The sequence below is a fragment of the Carassius carassius genome, chromosome 26, assembly GCF_963082965.1.
Source record: "Carassius carassius chromosome 26, fCarCar2.1, whole genome shotgun sequence".
Taxonomy (NCBI): domain Eukaryota; kingdom Metazoa; phylum Chordata; class Actinopteri; order Cypriniformes; family Cyprinidae; genus Carassius; species Carassius carassius.
The window spans coordinates 12,035,154-12,054,800 of NC_081780.1; the positions used below are offsets into that span (position 1 = coordinate 12,035,154).

General features: G+C 42.6%; 1 protein-coding gene across 3 annotated transcripts; it reads right to left on the reverse strand.

Moving 5' to 3' along the window:
- Positions 1-193: 193 nt before the first annotated feature.
- Positions 194-13,815, reverse strand: LOC132105816 (suppressor of cytokine signaling 2-like). Of its 3 annotated transcripts, none has more exons than XM_059511239.1 (3): positions 13,437-13,815; positions 11,873-12,127; positions 194-3,442 (listed from the first exon to the last, which is right to left on the reverse strand). In XM_059511239.1, the coding sequence occupies exons 2-3, from the start codon at positions 11,997-11,999 to the stop codon at positions 2,976-2,978; spliced, it is 594 nt and encodes a 197-aa protein (XP_059367222.1). In that variant the 5' UTR covers positions 12,000-12,127; positions 13,437-13,815; the 3' UTR covers positions 194-2,975. The 3 variants fall into 3 exon arrangements, with proteins under 3 accessions (XP_059367222.1, XP_059367220.1, XP_059367221.1); XM_059511237.1 differs by having other exon boundaries at positions 194-3,445; XM_059511238.1 differs by lacking the exon at positions 13,437-13,815 and adding an exon at positions 12,843-13,239 and having other exon boundaries at positions 194-3,445.
- Between the last annotated feature and the right edge of the window lie 5,832 nt (positions 13,816-19,647).

A 19,647-nucleotide genomic window follows, 5' to 3' on the forward strand; every position in this document is an offset into this window, starting at 1 on the left:
TTACGGAAGGTTTGAGAGGTTGCCAGGTTGTGGGTGTGTGACCTTGGTGATGGGTGTTATTGTCTGTTCTGCTCATGATTGGCTCATTTTGGGGCAGAAATAAAGGAGTGAAGTTGTTGTAGAAATCATACTCTATTTCCCAAGTCCTCTATCAGACATTACCAAAAAAACACACACACACACAGAACAGGAATTAAAGCTATGCTTGCTTTTATTTCTCACTTTTTGGGAGACAATCCATTCACCCCTGATGCACCACAATGTAGTAAAATGATATTAGTGGAATTTTGTAGTGGCAAAGAGATCACATCAGACTTACTACCCTAGATATACCATGTCCTCAAGGAAGACGATGAATAATATTGACAATAGTATACTGGATCTTAAAGATGTTGGCAGAATTACCTTTTAAGCTGATCTGAGATCAGCTTCCCAATTATTTAAGAATTTCTGGTAGATTGTTTTTTTTTATTTTAATTAAATCATATTAAATAATGAACTTCTTTATTTAAAAATAATGTCAAAATCAAGCACCAACCTGTAATCCTTTTAAGCGCAATGCTTTTAAGATAATACTATTCGAATGCTTTAACTGAACGACTAAGCATAAAGGGAAAATGCAGGAATTTAGCACCCAAGAACAATGGTGAATTGAATACATTGAGTGACCCATTCTTGAAGAGATAATATTCTGTATGTTTCATTAAACCAAAATAGAAAGGAGTTCAGATTAGTGAGGAACTTGAGAGGAAAATCTCATTTTTCTTATAATCTCTCCACAAATAGCAGTAAGCAGAGAATAAAAAGCTTCTGACCTAGTACGTTTTTGTTTTGTTTTTTGGTTTGGTTAAAAAATTACGATTCAGTATAGAATCAAAGATTCTCCAGAGACGACCAATCAGCATGCAGGTTTATCACGACACCCTCCTGAGGTAGGGTTAACACAGGCCATTACTTCTTGACCATATGCAACAAAAGCTGAAACAAACCATGCTGCTAAATTACCTCTTGGTTCAGAATGTGCAATAAAATACTAAGACGGTATATTTTATTTGCAAAGTACACACCCTTAAATGTTGGGGAAGGGGGGAAGTTTGAGCTTTTAAATTAAAATGTTTATACACACACACACACACACACTGCCATTCAAAATTTAGTATGTTTGGGGTTGGTATGTTTTTCCAATATTTTTGAGTCTCTTATTTTCAGTAAGGCTGCATTGATTTGATAAACAATAGAGCAAAAAAAGTTGATAATATATTAAAATGTAATTTATTCCTGTGATGAGGTGAATTTTCAGCAGCCATTTCTCTTCAGTCTTCAGTGTCACATAATCCTTCAGAAATCATTGTGCTGCTTAATGTGTTTGATGAAAGGATTGTTTTCAGGATTCTTCAAAGTTCAAAAGATCATAACCGAAATCCTTTGTAACATTATTAATATCTTTACTGACACATTTGTTCACTTCAATGTGTCCTTGCTGAAGTAAAGTATTAAAAAATCTAACCCCAAATTTTCAAATGGTAGTGTATATGTATAATACATTTTATTTGTTTCAAATTACCTTTAAAAGGGCAATTTTTTTCATGTAATTTTTCAGTAGGTTTTACGATATCATGAAGACATGTATATACAGTATATCATATCACAAGGTACTTGCCAGTTCCCAGCAGTTCCTTGGGCAACCATGACATCAAATGATCTTCTACGACTACAGTACAAAAATATAACATGGATAATGAGCAAATAAAACATAGTCCAAAAGCATACAGTTTCAAACTCCCATGTCCCAAACACAGGATGCAGAACATCTCAGACACCTGCTGCAATAAAAGCATAGCTCACCCAAAAATGAGAATTCTTTACTCATGTTACCCTCATGTTGTTCCAAACTCATATGGTTTGCTTTCTTCTGTGGAACATAAAAGAAAATACTTCAATTAACATCCCAATGAGGTTTGACATCAGTGGATGTTTGTGCCACCATAGTTAATGTGGTCTGCCTTTGTGTGCTTTGATCAGTGATTGGAGAGTAAATAATCCTTATTTAGAAGTCGTATGGATTTTTTTCATCTAATAAACATCCATCGAAACATTTCAGTTCTTTATAGTGGAAAATGGTATTTTTATAATATTAAAATGTTCTTCACACTAAGGAAAAATTGTTTTAAGAACTGTTCACTGAAAAGTTATTTGGGTGACCCAAAAGGTTTCCTTTATGGAAGCACTGCAAAACTCCATCTGGAAATTTGAAGAGTGTAGTTTTCAATATATGGACAAAGACAGCTGCAGGATTCTTCAAAATATCTTCTTTTATGTTCTACAGAATAAAGAACATCACGTTTAAGATTGAGCTAGTGTATTCATTTTTGGGTGAACTCTTCCTTTTAAAAGTGATGCATGGTCACACCGTGAGGCGTCCTGTATATCTGATGTGCGTATTACAGGAAGAAACCCACCAATGTCAGTGCAGGCCAATGCTCCTCACAGATACTGCTCAGTCACTCATTCAAAATCGACTGTAGAATATCTACAGGCCATAAACTTGTTAAGCACGCAATGAAGGACACTTAACAGTTATGATATTCTGTGTATTAATGGGATAGTTCAGCCAGAAAATGTACATTCTGTCATAATTTACTCACCGAATCAAAACAGAAAGTGGAATATGTTTTGAAAAACGCTGATGTGTTCTTTTGGATCCCGTTGACTTTCATTGTATGGACAAAAATGGAATATCTTCTCTTGTGTTCCACAGATGAAAAAGTCAAACAGGTTTGGAACATCACTGACGGTGAGTAATTAATGACAGACTTTTATTTTTTTTTGTGTGAGTTATCCTTTCAAAGTTGTCCTTGGGCACAAGATGAGGGATCCCAGGCAAATGATCCTAAACGGGACATCAGCACCCCAGTATCGCTGGGTCTATGATCCATAGTACCTAAGCACTTATGGTCATTATTGACCATCTGGTTCTATACATTATAAGTGTAGTCTGTCAGGTAATCCTTCAGGCGGTTCGGCAAAGGGAGTTCTTGTACCCGCCGTGTGGTTTTGTTGATGGCAATACGACACAGATGCTGCAGAGATGGTGTGGCTGTGTACACCGGATTTGTGAGCAGCAGCTGCACAGTGCTATTGGACGGGGCGAGAGGGGTAGTTCTGCCCATACAAGACGTCCGGGACAGCTGCACATAGTGTTCCACGAGATGGACAACGCTGTCGAACTGCTTGAGTTTGGGTTTGACCAGCACCACAGAGTCCAGCTTGAACTTGCCGTCCTCGTATTCGATTCGCAGGTTGGTGGGTCCCGCAGATGTCATGGCGGAGATGGTGAAGAGGTAGTCCCTCTGAGAGCTGTCTCGGACCAGAAACGTCCCCTCCGATGTGTCCTGCAGGATCTCCTTGGCTTCATTTGCTGTCAGGCTGCCCCAATACCAGCCTGCTTCCAAGAAAAGAAGACATAGAGGTGGTCATATACGTATCCTCTTCCACAGTATCTGTTTCAGTCGCTTGCTTGTGTAACATGAGACCCATAACGTGACCCTCTAAAGACAGTCTCACAAAAACCGTCACAGCTACAGTCATATCCTAGCAATTCGGCTGTTGTTTTATCAGGCGTTTTCTGAGTCACTGCAGAGATTTTGGCTTTCAGAAGAGGACGCAACCTCTCAACTGTGCCCTGATTTAAAGAGCTAATTCACATCTGATAATGCAGCAGAAACCAAGCACTTCCAAAATGAGCTGATAAGTGAATGTTAACTGAAAACATTATGACAACTGTGGCATAGCAAGACTAAACAAGACGGCAGAAATATCAACATAAATGACATATTTTTCCTGAAATAGTAAACTAGATCTGACTATTCATCTTGGGAGTATCTGACATTTGTGATGGCGGATGCTTGACAGATGTTCCCCAAAGCTGCTCACATTGTATTTCTCAATAACAAACAAACCTAAAAAAGGATCTCGCTGCAGCATCATAATGACTTTATGTTGTTTTCTCTTTTATACAGTGCAGTGCTGGACTAAATTTGCTCATGCACTTGAAACCAGAAAGGGATGTGATGTGACAGAGACACAAACCACTAAGGACAAATGTTCCAGCCAGACCAGGATATATAACAAAAGCTTCATAGACATGATAATGTCACTCTTTTGTTGCACAAAAAGCAAAACAGAAAATGTAAACAGTAAAAGCTTTTTCAAGAAATTTGCATAGTTCCAATAATTCACTTGCATACTTCTTATCAGGTTGAGGAAGGGGGTGATAAAAATAAAGTGATAAAAATGACCCCAGAATTCATGTGGAATATATTATTTTATGATGTTGAATTAATTTTAAATATACTTCATACATTAAATCTAATTATTTGGATTTATTAATGTATTAAATTAAAATGGTGACATACAATAATGAAAAACTGTATAATTTAATAGAAAATAAATGGATTCATAAAATAAAATAAAAACATGCCCCTGGAAATCCAAACATGGTGAAAACTGCCCCTTAATGTAAAAAATAATTATCCTACTTTTTTTCTTGACATTCACTTCTCTCATATTTTCATTATTATCTTCTGATCAAACAACAGTCCCGAAACAACAGACCAGATGCAAATTGTAATACAAAAAAAAGAAAAAAGAAAAAACATTAACAGCAAGTCTTGAAACATTTTCAATTATTTGAGATTCACCCACCATCAAGGTCCCCGAGGTCTAGACAAGCCAAGATAACAACAGGTTACTGTCGTAACCCTGTTTCACTGAAACATCGAGTGGAGAGATCCACCTATGGGAAGGGCATCCGTACCTGACCTCTGCAGAAGCATCCAATTGCACCAAGTCTGGCTAGACAGACAGAAGCGTGCAGCCAATGCCAGGTAAGGTCCCGTCCCCTTACCTAGGGGTATAATAATGGCTGCAGCGCTGCTATTCTCCAGTAAGTATATTCGCTTCTCGTGTGGCAAGCGGGGCAAAGTTGGTGGATCTCTCCACTCGATGTTTCAGAGAACCTGGGTTACGACAGTAACCTATTATTCTCTTTCATCATCTCGTGTTCGAGATCCACCTATGGGAGAGACATGGACAGCTCCCCGATTGCCCAATACACTCACAGTGAGGTTCTGAAAGCCAGAGAAGGACGGTCGCCCCAGAGAGGCGGTGCCTGACACGTCCCATACTCATGAACCTGCAATACTGATGCACAATCGTGACTGCTGTGCATATGCAGCACATGAAAAAATGTTAGCATCACACACATGATAACCAATGTGCATTAAATACACCCAGAAAAGGAATGTAAAAACATGCTTAGTGACAGGGATGTGCATGGCCAGCCGGCCCATTCACTCCTTCTTCATACTTCCATCGGGGTTGCAGGGAAGGGCTAAGAAGACACCACCCCTAAAACCGAATGTGCTACCGAGATACTGGTGACATCCAGCCAGTAATAACACACGAAGGTATGAGGAAAAGCTCAAGTGGCAGTGGAGCAGATGTCCTTTAGCGACACTCCCCTAAACAAAGCCCAAGAGGTGGCAATGCCCCTCGTGGAATGAGCTCTGATGTCCCCTGGTGGCTGCATTCCCTTTGATTAACAAGCCAAAGCTATAGCATTCACAAGCCAATGTGAGAGGCGTTGCTTAGAAATAGGATTCCCTCCATGAGGGGGTGCCCATGAAATAAAGAGCTGGTCGCTCTTCCGGAAAGCACTGGTCCTGTTTATATATGTCCGTAACGCACGGACGGGACACAGAGCATTTAGCCTCTCATCCTCCGGTGAGGAAAAAGGTGGAGGGTGAAAAGCGGACAGCTCCAACACCTCCGAAGTGAACGCAGGGAAGCACTTCGGCATGAAGGCCGGATTAGGCTTAAGGGAAACCATATCTCCACTAAGAGAGAATTTAGTGCACGAGGGATGAACCGAAAGTGCATGTAGCTCACTGACACGTTTAGCTGATGCTAAGGCCAAGAGCAAAGCTGTCTTGAAGGACAGCAGCTTTAGGGAAAAACTTTCAAGACGTTCAAAGGGATATTGAGACAGAGCCTCCAACACCATGGAGAGGTCCCACTCAGGAACAGTTCTCCTGATGACTGGAAAGCGGTGACGGGCACCATTCATAAATCTGTGGATTAGAGGATGCTGCCCGACTGTTGAGCCCTCAAAGCCCACATGACAGGCCGAAATCGCAGCCAAGTAGACCTTAATTGTGGAAAAAGACCTGCCTTTTTCCAAGAGGTCTTGGAGGAAACACAAAATATCAGGAACTGAGCACTGATAAGATGTGAGACCACGCCCATCAGACCACCCTTCAAACACTTGCCACTTACTGCCATAAAAAAACTGCGGCGAAAGCCCCAGTGCGCTTAGGTTTGTCCTCTCACGGGCCAAGCCCAAAGAGCCACCCTGTCCGGGTGCGGGTGATAAATCTCCCCGTTCGCTTGGGACAATAGGTCTGTGCGGGAGGGCGAGGTGCTACGGCTCGGCATATAACAGAGGGATTATCTCTGCCAGCCATGGTGCTTTGGGCCATCTGGGTGCTATCAGAATGAGAGACAGGCCCTGTTCTCTCACCCTGGCCAGTGTAGGAATTATCAGGCCAAGGGGAGGAAAGGCATACAGCAGCACTCTGGGCCGCGGGAGGGCCAGTGCATCTACCCCCAAGGCGCGTCCACGTCCTTTAGCGAGAAAAACATAGGACAATGGTAGTTTTCGCACAAGGTGAATAGATCTACGGTTGCCTGTCCGAATCTCATCCATAACATATCCACTATCTGCGGGTGAAGGCGCCAATCTCCGTAGATTGGGTTTCCCCTTGATAGAAGATCCGCGCCTCTGTTTAGAAGGCCCGGAACATGAGTCGCGCGTAACGACAGGAAAACCCCGTCTGCTCCACACTTAAACTTGTAAGCTAGAGCGTGAAGTTTCGATGAGCACACGCCGCCCTGACGGTTGATATAAGCCACTGCCGTGGTATTGTCGCAGCGTACGAGCACATGATGTCCCTGCAGGCAAGGCAGAAAATGATTCAGAGCTTTTCATACGGCCATAAGCTCTTAATAATTTATGTGCGCTGAACGTAGTCTGCTCGGCCACAGACCGTTCACCGTTCTGCCCTCATTGCTGGCGCCCCAGCCTGTTAAGTACGCATCTGTCGTCACAACTTTCCGCATCATAACCGTCCCCAGAGGGGTTCCCTGTGCGTAAAAGTCTGCACTCTTACAGTGGCGCTAGGCTGCCGAGCAGGCGCGCGTCACTATTACAGAGCGGCAAAGATCGCACGTCGGGCTGAAATGCAGTAACAAAACCCATTTCATGAACGCTCCCATTCTCAGGAGTCCCAGCGGTACAACCTGGATAGATGAAGCCATAAAACCCTGCAGCCTGAGGCATGTGCGATATTGTACTTTTGCCCCCTCTCTGAACTGCGACAGACAGTTCATTAGAGAGAGAACGCGCTCTTGAGAGAGACGCGCTCGCATGGAGACTGAGTGCAACTCCAAACCCAGGAAAATTACATTCTGACTGGGTGTAAAATTGCTCTTGCTCACATTCACTCTGAACCCGAGAGATGTGATGTGCGTGAGCACACGGCAGGTGTCCTGCAACACTTTCTCTTTCGATTCGGCTATGATGAGCCAATCGTCTATGTATGTCAGAATCCTCAGACCTGACATTCTCATGGGTGCTAAACCCGCCTCCGCACACAGACAGAAACACCGGGGGCTTAGACTGAGCCCAAACGGCAGAACTGTGAATTCGTAACATGTGCCTTGGTAGACGAAACGAAGAAAATTCATGTGTGGCGGATAAATGCTTATATGGAAGAAAGCATCCTTCAGGTTGACCGATGTGAACCAGTTGTTTTGTTTTATGGCACGGGCGAGCGAGTCATGAGTCAGCATTCTGAAATTGTATTTCCTCAAATGTTTGTTCAACACACGAAGGTCCAAAATAGGGCGGAGAGCGCCGTCCTTTTTTGGGACCAGGAAATAACGAGAATAAAATCCCTGATTCATCAGACTGGGGGGCACCACCTGAATCGCTCCATTGTTTAGGAGGGAGGATATTTCCTCTTTCAGAATGTGTAAGGCGTTCTCTTCCGTGGGTGAAGAGAGAATGCCGTTGAAATGCCTGGGTTTCATTGCAAACTGCAGTCTGTATCCCTGCATTATAGTACACATCACCCACTCGGTAGCCGAAACAGTTTGCCAAGCCCATTCGTGACCTGCGAGTGTTCCCACCAGATCTGCAGCAGAGCTGTGTAAGCCCAGCTGGTTTATTTGTGATGCAATGGCGCCACCTAGTGGACACACCAGGGGCAACATGCAGGGGTTCAGACAGATTTCCTCTCTCCGCAGGGAGATGGACTCTCTGTGCGGAGAGAGATCCTCTCTCCGTAACGAATTCATTTGATTTGTTTGTCTTAATGTGTTTTTTTTTTGTGTGTGTGTTTTGTGTTGGGGAAACACTGGGGCCGAAGCCTTTATTGGTTGGGTGATGGGAACAGAGTGTATGCGGTGTGGTGACACTGCTTTTGCACTTTTCCTCACAACAGACCCCCTGAACGTGAGGGGGGAACACACAACGTTCATTGAACACATGGGCTGGGCAGCCTCGAAAGGAGAGGAACCGATCCATCCGCGGGAGACCCTGCGTCTTTTGAACGGGGGTCCTGGGACAGGAAGAGAGTCCGAAGGGCTCGTGGCCTGTGAACGCGGACTCGATGCCCCCATCAACCGAACATCAGGCAAGCCGCTTACATTTCGAGTGGATGGGGGTAGGGTTAGATGGTCTTCCAGCCGCGGCGGGAGTCGATTTTCCCCAGTGCTTAGCAGGTGGTGGGTTATTCTGCCATGGAGGGGGTTTGTTGCGGGGCCTTTCCTTGTCCTGGTGGAAGTGTCGTCCTATGGCAGGAGTGTTAGGCAAACGCGCAGGGGGTGCCTGGTGTGGGGCCGCCTTCCTAGGAAGGCATAACTTGAAGGCCTCATCCTCCTTCTTTTTGTCGTCACACCGTTGTTGCATCAATGCGACGGCGGGGCCGAAGAGAGCCCAGCCGGGCTCCACCAACGCGCCCACGATGCGCCGCTCCTCACTGTTAGGAAAGCCTGACAGGTTAAGCCAGAGCGTGCGCTCTCGCAACACAGAAAGCGCCATAGAGCGCCCGCAGGCTTGGATGGCCTGCCGAGCGTTACGAAGGACGAGGTCGTTCACCGTGAGGATCTCCTTACACAAGGGTAGAGAAGGAGTTCCCTTTTCTAGCTGTTGCCCTAATTCATCCAAAATCTCCGCCTGGTAAGCAGAGAGGAGAGACGAGACGTTCAGGGCCCTGACAGCCAAGGCCGAGGACTTGTATGCGGACTGGTGAACTGAGGCAGAAAAACGGTCCATCTTGTTGGACAAGACCGGCTTAGGGGGAGCGAGCAGCCCGGCCTGAGCGGGGTTAAGGTGCCTGGCGATGGAAGGCTCGATAGCGGGGGGGTCCCCCATACCATGAGCTGCCATATCCTTTACTTCAAGGCCCGTAAGGCCGTGTTTGAAGTCGAGGGGGTCGCTCCAATTGTGCCTCATGTGCTTAGCGCACGCTGGAAGGAAGGAGAAGAGTTGTTTCCTCGGACCGGGAGGAGGACCCAACACTTTTCCGTCGTAAATATCCCTCTCCTGGTCGGTGGCGCTCTGTGGAGCCGGCCACTCAATGATGAGGCAAGCGGTTGCTCGCTCACACACTATCAGGAGGATGGACTGAGGCAGGGCTGCGTGGCTGCTAGCCTGGGGAACACCAGAGGGCGGGATGGCCTCCTCGTCGGCAAGCATGAGGTTGCACGCGAAGATGTCCTCTTCGGGGAATGCGGGATTGGGCTGGTCAGCCTAAACAAGTGAGGAGGAGCCCCGGGAGTCTCCCGGGAATCCCCCGGGAGTCCCCCGGTAGAGCGTCGTCGTCACCGTGTCCCCCATCTGAGTCAGAAAGGCCGAGCTCGGCGCACTGGGTTGCTGCAACTTTAAGACTGCGTCGTAAAAGCTTTTTGGGCAGCATAAGGCAATGACTGCAATTTTCTGGGTTCTCCAAGGCTTCTTGAGCGTGTTTAAGGCCCAAGCAAACCACGCAGAGCGGGTGAAGGTCCTTAGCAGCAATGAGCGCTCCACACGCGGCCGGGGAAAGGCCCGTGATAGGCTATTCCCCGGAGAAGCGGTAGGTTTAGAAAGCGACATACCGGAGAAGAAATCTGAAAAATCCGTGGCGGGCAGCCGTGGGAGCAGGTGAAAACGACGAGAGCGCGGGCGGCTCTGAATGCAGAACACAGCAGAAGGCTGAGAAGACGACAGTCACGTCTGGCGGAGGCTGATCAATTGATATGTCCTCCTGAAGACACGAAAGTGAGCAGCGTAATCCAACCGAACTGTGTCAATGCAGAGATTGCGAGAAGCGAATGTCAAGTGGAGAATGGCAGCGCTGCAGCCATTATTATACCCCTAGGTAAGGGGGCGGGGCCTTACCTGGCATTGGCTAACGCTTCTGTCTGTCTAGCCAGACTTGGTGCAATTGGATGCTTCTGCAGAGGTCAGGTACGGATGCCCTTCCCATAGGTGGATCTCGAACACGATATGATGAAAGAGAAAAGATCTTCTCATCTGAGATGCCTCAGCGGTAGGGGTGCCTGTTTTACATATTGCCTGTTTTTGCTCTATTTCACCAACAAATTCATTCCAAACACAGCCACAGCACAGTTTTGCGTCTCTGAGCAACATGACGTTGTTTCGTTCCTGAATGAATCAACCGTTTAAATGATTCGGTTCAATCGCAATGACTCACTTATGAACAGTGACTTGCTGATACCTATTGGCGATTTTAATTTCACATTTCGATGTTTTTTTTTTTTTTTCATGTTTTAAATCATTTCAAATATCAGTATAGTAAACGTTTTATGTTTAACATATCAAAACATTACTTATGCATTTGTAATTGCAGATAAATGAATTCATGTCTTGCATTAAACAGTGTAATGCCACTTCAGATGCAGCTTCTGTGTCGATTTCATTTGCATGCTAACAGCCCAAATGTCTTATTATTTTAATTCACTGATTAAACGTAAGATAATGGACACTTTAAAGGGGGGGGGGGGGGTATAAAGTTACAATTGCCCATAAAATGTAAAAATCAGTTTAAACTTATTGGAAAATATTAATTTCTATCAGTGTGAATTAAATAATAATAATCAAATTCATGTTTAATCATTTTAGACGTGATTTTACTGAAGGCTACCAGGATAATTATAACTGAGTTTATTAAAGTCATAAACAAACTATATCTTCTCTATTTGTAGCGTGGATCATTCGTTGCAACTTTTAATCTTATTCTCATGTTCAAGAATCTGTTATCTTGAAAAAATAATCTGTGCTACTACTGCCTTGGTTTAAAACCTACATTATAATCCAATTTATGAGCCTTTAAACATCTTAAAATGCACACATGTAAGTCAGGAAAATCTAAATTTTCTTGGGGGAGGAACCACCTTACTCTCCAATTTGGGACCTCGGTATTTAAAATAATAAAAAAAAAACCTGTGTATGGGCCTGCAACAAACTCATGGCAAAAGCACGATACAGCTGCTGCTAATCTGATTTATGAGTTTAAAGTACACTTAAAACGACCTTTAAACATTTTAATGAAATTTTATATACCTAGAAGGTTAATCTTTTTTAAATCGACTGTTTTCACTTTTAACATAAAATTTGACGCATTGTGATAATTATTTTTTAACTATATGAATCCCTGCCTGTTGCTGTGTTGCATGCGACATGAATTCAGTGAGAGTTACAGGAGCAAATGAAGAGAGTATGTAAGTGAAACGAGCATTAAACGTTTACCAGTGTTTTTAAGGTCTCTCATGGCAGTGGAAATGCGACTCTGCTCGGACTCCGCGACTTGGGTTTCGGTTTGCGATCTCCTTTCATTCTCGATACTTTCCGTGGAGTCGGAAGAGTGACAGGTCATTGGAGAACGGCGTTCTGCATCCACTCAATGTCTATAATTATCCTTCGAAGACTACTGACTCTTAAAATCGACCAAAACATGTGAGAAGTCTTCCACAGCGTCCGTGGATACTGTTTGGCTGCGCCGATCTGAAAATACAAACATGATTTTAACCATATGTTTTGTTTGATGCTTTTTGTGCTGTTGTTGGGTTTTTTTTTTTTTGTTTTTTTTTTGCTGATTAGTATTTCCATACATGTCTGCTGCAAATTTGCTGATGTTTAAGAACTACATTGTAGCATAAAACCGTGTGCACTGATGTCAAGGCCTACTGGTACTGTACTGTTGCTACAATCTTCTACATTACCTGAGAGTAATAGAAAACGTGGACATGCATGCATTTATGGTCATCAAATGTACTTCTTCAAAACAATGTCACCCCACGTCAACCTCGATTCATTTGAATCATTTAATTCAAAAAGGCACCGTATAGGAAACGTTAAAAAGCTTTAAAATAACATAAAACAAGAAACAAATATGCAAATGCATAATACAGCTAAACGAAAGAGTGTGTGTTAGTCACTCACACAATTGAGGTAAACGTAGCAACACTGTCCTGGTTTGGTCAATGTTTGTGTCTCCAGCAGAATGGAAAATGTTACATCCCTTCCCGTCACCTCAGACATGGTATTTATAGTTTTTAACACGTAAATTAAAAGCTTGTGTGAACTATCACTTGTATACTTGTATAGCTGTCAAACTAAACATTAATGAAACCAGTTCTGTCATTCAACATTCATTATCCTGATCTGAATTTGAGTTGTACCTAGCTTAAGACAGAAACAAAATCATTCCTCGTCCTACCTTAAAATAGTTTTTGTCCTGTAAATCCTTAGTATTTTTACAGTCTTAATGCGTCTACTGTCACCCAGGAGGGTGGTGCTCTAATATGATAGTCATTTCACTCCTGTAGCGCATTTCTTATTGTTGTTATTTTTAAAACTCTCATAGAGTTCTCCATTGAATAAACCAAAGGGCAGCTACTGTTATGTTTTCGGTTGTTGTTTTTAATTGGATAAAAGAGCGAAATGACATCACCATAAGCTTCATTAACATTAGGCTACAAACGTCCGTCTTCTGTGTGAATGGCTCATTGCGCACGTGCATGAGGAATAAAAACAAAGGGTGTCTTTGAGAGACGGCAAAATACGCAGAACTGCCTTTACTAGGAAACTGCATTGACAGCTAGCTCCTGGTAAACGATAGTGTGACAAATAAGAGAAACGAGAGTATTTTCTCCTGAACGTGTAAATGAAGATACGTTAGTTCTAAATGCACGGATTATTTGATGTAGCTGCTATGTGAGACATAATGAATCAGAGGAAATAAACCAGAGTATATTTTGAATTTAAACTTGAGCCTGAAAGGTGACAGTCAGAAAAAGCGCATAGCACTTACCTTTTGTCTAAGTGAAAGCAATAATCAAGACCAGCGCGTTTCACGTTACAGTCGTTCAATGGCACCATGATTCAGACCCATCGTTTATTATTGATGGGAAACACTGATCGCCTCACTGTCAAACGACCAGCACCCCCTGATGCTCAGCAGATTGGCACGCGTTTTTCCGTGTATTTGCATTGATTCTGTCGGGAGCGACACTGGCGACACTGTATGTCTCGCGCTGTCTGCAAGCGCACCGCGCGCACTGCGCGTCCTAACGCGTTACAACGCGAGCCAAGATAGCAGGACATATAATTACTCTCTCCAGCAGTTTAGTGATATATTCCAACGAATATTTTTTTCTCTTGCTCTCTCTCTCCCTCTCCTTCTCTCTCTCTGTGTGTGTGTGTGTGTGTGTGTGCGCGCGCTCGTCGTTAACAACTTAATTCTCGTTTTAAAAGACTAGTATATTAAATACTAATTTCCAGGAACTTTCCAGGAATCGTATCACGTGGTCTGATGTGCGAGCGCTCTCTTAAGGTCGTGCCAACAGACTATTTTGTTGTTGTTTATTTGTTTGTTTTGTTGAGATCTGCCAGACACATGTTTATATCACAATCCACGCTGCATGTAGGCTAATTATAATTATAGTTATTTATTTATTTGTTTCGTTTGGTTTTACATTTAGGTCTTCCTTATAGTTTTCATTGAAAGACTAATTGAATTATATATATATATATATATATATATATATATATATATATATATATATATATATATATATATATATATATATATACATATATATATATATATATATATATATATATATATATATATATATACATATATATATATACATATATTCATACGGAATATATACATATATACATATATATACGGAAGAATATATATATACATACCGTACATAAAAACCTAATATCACAACCAGCAGTGAAGTGCAAGGGACAGACGAAATATACTGCGATACGTTCAATATAGCACGTCACAAATCTATTTTATTGTTTATTATTCGTTCTGTGTTGTATTTCTGTAATAAAATGTTTATGTTTAAAACATCTGTGATGGGAATGTTTTGTTGTTGTTGTTGTTGTTTAAAGAATAAACAGTTGTTGCTTTTCGAGATATTTGTGTTACAGAACTCCTCTGAGCAAGTCACAGCATGACAAGTGCCACCTTAAACCAGGAATTTATTGCCTACATACATGACAAAACAAAATATAAGAAGCTGTATAATATTGAGTTTTGTCGTTGTGTAAAACCCCCAAAACCACCTATAGATAGATAGATAGATAGATAGATAGATAGATAGATAGATTCTTGTATATATCTTTGTATAAAGACAACAGTGGATTTAATATTCAAATCTGTTCCAAACCTGTGAGTTACTTTCTGTTGAAAAAAAAAGAAGATATTTTAAAGAATGTTGGTAACCAAAAAGTTGACAGTAGCCATTGACTTCCATAGTATTTATTCCTATGGAAGTCTATGACTACTGTCAACAGCTTGAACTATCCATTTAACACATCGCTCAGAGATGACTGTAAGTCTGATGTCTCAGATGACCTTGCTCACACTCTTACGAAGACAACTGGAATGCTTGTTAGTTTTATGGCTGGGTCATGTTACTTGTGTATATAAGCCAATTTGTTGCTACTTTAAAACAAATAAAATTGTGGTTGAGCATCCTCTTGTTTTTATACAGTTAGGAGGAAGCTCTTGGCAGATTAGCCTCAGATGACACATGGGCCTGTGTCCTCAAGCGGGTTCAGTCATCACCAATTTGTGCTTGGTTTTGCAATCATTTCGGTTTAAAATAGTACATAACTCTTATAGGTCAAAAGTTAAATGAGCCCAAATTTACCTATGTATGCGTAATAGCTATCAATGTTTCTCAGCACCAGTGGGTAAAGTCCTTGCTTTTTCTTCCTTGTTAGAATGCAAATAAATACTACTAAAGTGGAAGGATGCTGTTCCACCCATTTACATCCGGATATAATATCTTGCCTCCACCTTGCAAAGATCAGATAGAGACTAATTATAAAGAAGACCTGATTTTTTTTTTGTTTTGTTTTTTTAAGATCTGGTACCCCTTTGTTAATTGTTCTAAATAATACATGATTATTGACAAAATATCCCTGTTAAGCCAAATGGATGTAAAACCAGTTTATTTGTTTATTTATTGCCGTGCGTGTGTGTACATATGTATGTAAATTCATTGTTCAATTATCTTATGAAAATGGTCAGCATTACGGTAATTGTGGGGAATATTAGGTTAGGGTTGAGGGATTGTGTTGAATTAATTTGTAATACATATAAACACCAATAAAAAACATTTTAGGACAAAATGAATGAAATGCTATAAAATATAATCATTCAATAATCTTCATATTTTGTACTGTAATTGTTCACTTTTATCTTGGTTATGCATCTCTGGGGTTGAGCAAAAAAAAAATGTCTGTCTGCCTTATAGTGACCTCTTCTGGATGATGTAAAGTTTACGTTGGTTTTCCTGCTAGATGGAAAAAATAAACAAATAAATAATTGTAAAGTGCAAATATTTGTTAGTTTTTTATTGACTTAGTTTTAATAAACCATATGAATTTTGTTTTGTCTAACCACCTTATATGTAAGCTCTTTCTGTATTTTTTGATATGCAATATATAAAAAATAACACATATCCCAATGAAGCCCAAATACCTGTGGTCTTCCTGAGACTTTCACTAGACTCTTTGAAAACATACAGAGGATACAGGTGCTGGTCATATAATTAGAATATCATCAAAAAGTTGATTTATTTCACTAATTCAATTCAAAAAGTGAAACTTGTATATTATATTCATTCATTACACACAGACTGATATATTTCAAATGTTTATTTCTTTTAATTTTGATGATTATAACTGACAACTAAGGAAAATCCCAAATTCAGTATCTCAGAAAATTACAATATTACTTAAGACCAATACAAAGAAAGGATTTTTTTGAAATCTTGGCCAAATGAAAGTATGAAAATGAAAAGTATGAGCATGTACAGCACTCAATACTTAGTTGGGGCTCCTTTTGCCTGAATTACTGCAGCAATGCGGCGTGGCATGGAGTCGATCAGTCTGTGGCACTGCTCAGGTGTTATGAGAGCCCAGGTTGCTCTAGTGGCCTTCAACTCTTCTGCATTCTTGGGTCTGGCATATCACATCTTACTCTTCACAATACCCCATAGATTTTCTATGGGTTTAAGGTCAGGCGAGTTTGCTGGCCGATTAAGAACAGGGATACCATGGTCCTTAAACCAGGTACTGGTAGCTTTGGCACTGTGTGCAGGTGCCAAGTCCTATTGGACAATGAAATCGACATCTCCATAAAGTTGGTCAGCAAAAGGAAGCATGAAGTGCTCTAAAACTTCCTGGTTTACGGCTGCGTTGGAAAACAGAGTGGACCAACACCAGCAGATGACATGCCACCCCAAACCATCACTGAAGGTGGAAATTTTACACTGGACCTCAAGCCACGTGGATTGTGTGCCTCTCCTCTCTTCCTCCAGACTCTGGGACCCTGATATCCAAAGGAAATGCAAAATTTACTTTCATCAGAAAACATAACTTTGGACCACTCAGCAGCAGTCAATTTGCTTTTTTGTCCAATAGACACTTCTGACGCTGTCTGTTGTTCAAGAGTGGCTTGACACAAGGAATGCGACAGCTGAAACCGCTGAAATGTCTTGCATACGTCTGTGCGTAGTGGTTCTTGAAGCACTGACTGAAAGTTAAAGTGGAAGAACTGATGGAAAAAGTGCGGAGGGTGCAGGCGGCGCAAGGGGAACAGCAGTATGGGGAGGCCTGGAGGGTCATCAATGAAATGACGGGGCGGAAGAGGACAAAGGAGGGACAGGTGAAGGGACACAGCCCAGAGGAGAGGGTGATGACCTGGTCAAGCCACTTCAAAAGGCTGCTGGGGGAAACAGCAGACGCAGCTGAGGAAGAGGAAATACCATCAGACCTCCCAAACCTGAACATCAACGATGGTCCCTTCACACTCGGTGAGCTCGTCAGAGCAAAAGCCACAGTAAGAGAGGGAAAAAGTGCTGGTCTGGATGGCATACCCCCAGAGGTGCTGAAGAACTGTGACTTTGATGACATCATTCTAGAGTTCTGCAACCTTGCTCTGCTGCACAATCGGCTGCCTGATATGTGGTCTCTATCAAACATCGTGCCAGTGCCCAAATCCGGAGACCTCTCGAAGCCGGACAACTACCGAGGCATCAGCCTGACCTGTAGTATTGCGAAAATCTACAACCGCATGATTCTGAACAGGGTGCGGCAAGCAATCGACCCTCATCTGAGAGTAAATCAGAACGGCTTTCGAGAAGGGCGAACTGCTACAGCCCAGATCTTGGCACTCAGGAGATTGATAGAGGAGGTGAGGAAGGACAACCTGACTGCAGTCCTATGTTTCATAGACTTCAAAAAGGCATTTGATTCGATTCACAGAGGTACGATGGTGAAGATCCTGAAGGCATACAGAATTCCTCCAAACCTACTCCGGGCAATAGAGTCCATGTACTCAGGAACAAGGGCCAGGGTGGTGACCCCAGATGGCAACAGTGAGGAGTTTGACATCCTGGCTGGAGTTATGCAAGGGGACACACTAGCCCCCTTCCTCTTCATCATAGTCCTTGATTATGCGCTCAAGAAGGCAATCAGTGGGCGAGAGCAGGAACTTGGCTTCACGCTGACACCAAGGAAGTCAAGTCGACACCCGGCAGTAGTCTTGACAGACCTTGACTATGCAGATGACATCAGTCTGCTCTCCGACAACATGGAACAAGCACAGGAACTACTACACAGGGTAGAGCTAGAGTGCACCAAGGTTGGCCTTAGGATAAATGCAAAGAAAACTGAGGTCATGACCTACAACGTTCCACCAGATCATCAACCTCTGATAACAGCAGGAGACACTGTGCTGAAAGAAGTTGAGGACTTCAAATACCTGGGTGCATGGGTCAACTCAACTGAGCAAGATCTAAAAGTGAGGAAGGCACTTGCATGGAGGGCCCTGAATGGCATGAACAGTGTATGGAACTACAACCTTTCCCGCCAAATCAAACTCAGCTTCTTCTACGCGACGGTAGAGTCCGTTCTCCTCTATGGCAGTGAATGCTGGACCCTGAATCCAACCTTAGAGAAGTCCCTGGACGGGTGCTACACCAGGATGCTACGTGCAGTGCTTAACATCAGCAAGAGTGAGCATGTAACCAACAAAATCCTGTATGAGGGAGTACCAAGAGTGAGCAATAAGATTGCTGTGAGGAGAATGAGACTTGCAGGACATTGCCGAAGGCATCGAGAGCTGCCAGCCAGCAAGCTGGTGCTATGGGAACCAACACATGGCCATCGGTCAAGAGGACGTCCCACGCTAACTTACGTGGACATACTCAAGAGGGATGCAGGAGCCCAGAGCACCAATGAACTGGCCAGATGCATGGAGAATCAGGATGACTGGAGGCAACGATGGAAGGCTCGTCTGAGGACGACCTAGAGACTCCAGCTGCAATCCACTCTTTGTGAATCTCCCCCACATTTTTGAATGGGTTTTGTTTCACAATCCTCTCCATGGTGCGGATATCCCTATTGCTTGTACACTTTTTTCTACCACATCTTTTTCTTCCCTTCGCCTCTCTATTAATGTGCTTGGACACAGAGCTCGGTGAACAGCCAGCTTCTTTTGCAATGACCTTTTGTGTCTTGCCCTCCTTGTGCAAGGTGTCAATGGTGTCTTTTGGACAACTGTCAAGTCAGCAGTCTTCCCGATGATTGTGTAGCCTACAGAACTAGACTGAGAGACCATTTAAAGGCCTCTGCAGGTGTTTTGAGTTAATTAGATGATAAGAGTGTGGCACCAGGTGTCTTCAATATTGAACCTTTTCACAATATTCAAATTTTCTGAGATACTGAATTTGGGATTTTCCTTAGTTGTCAGTTATAATCATCAAAATGAAAAGTAATAAACATTTGAAATATATCAGTCTGTGTGTAATGAATGGATATAATATACAATTTTCACTTTTTGAATGGAATTAGTGAAATAAATCAACTTTTTGATGATATTCTAATTATTCGACCAGTACCTGTACAGACCATATATGTATATACGTGTATGTACCTGTATATAGACATATGATTGCGACGATCCTCCTCCAGGCCGAAAGTGG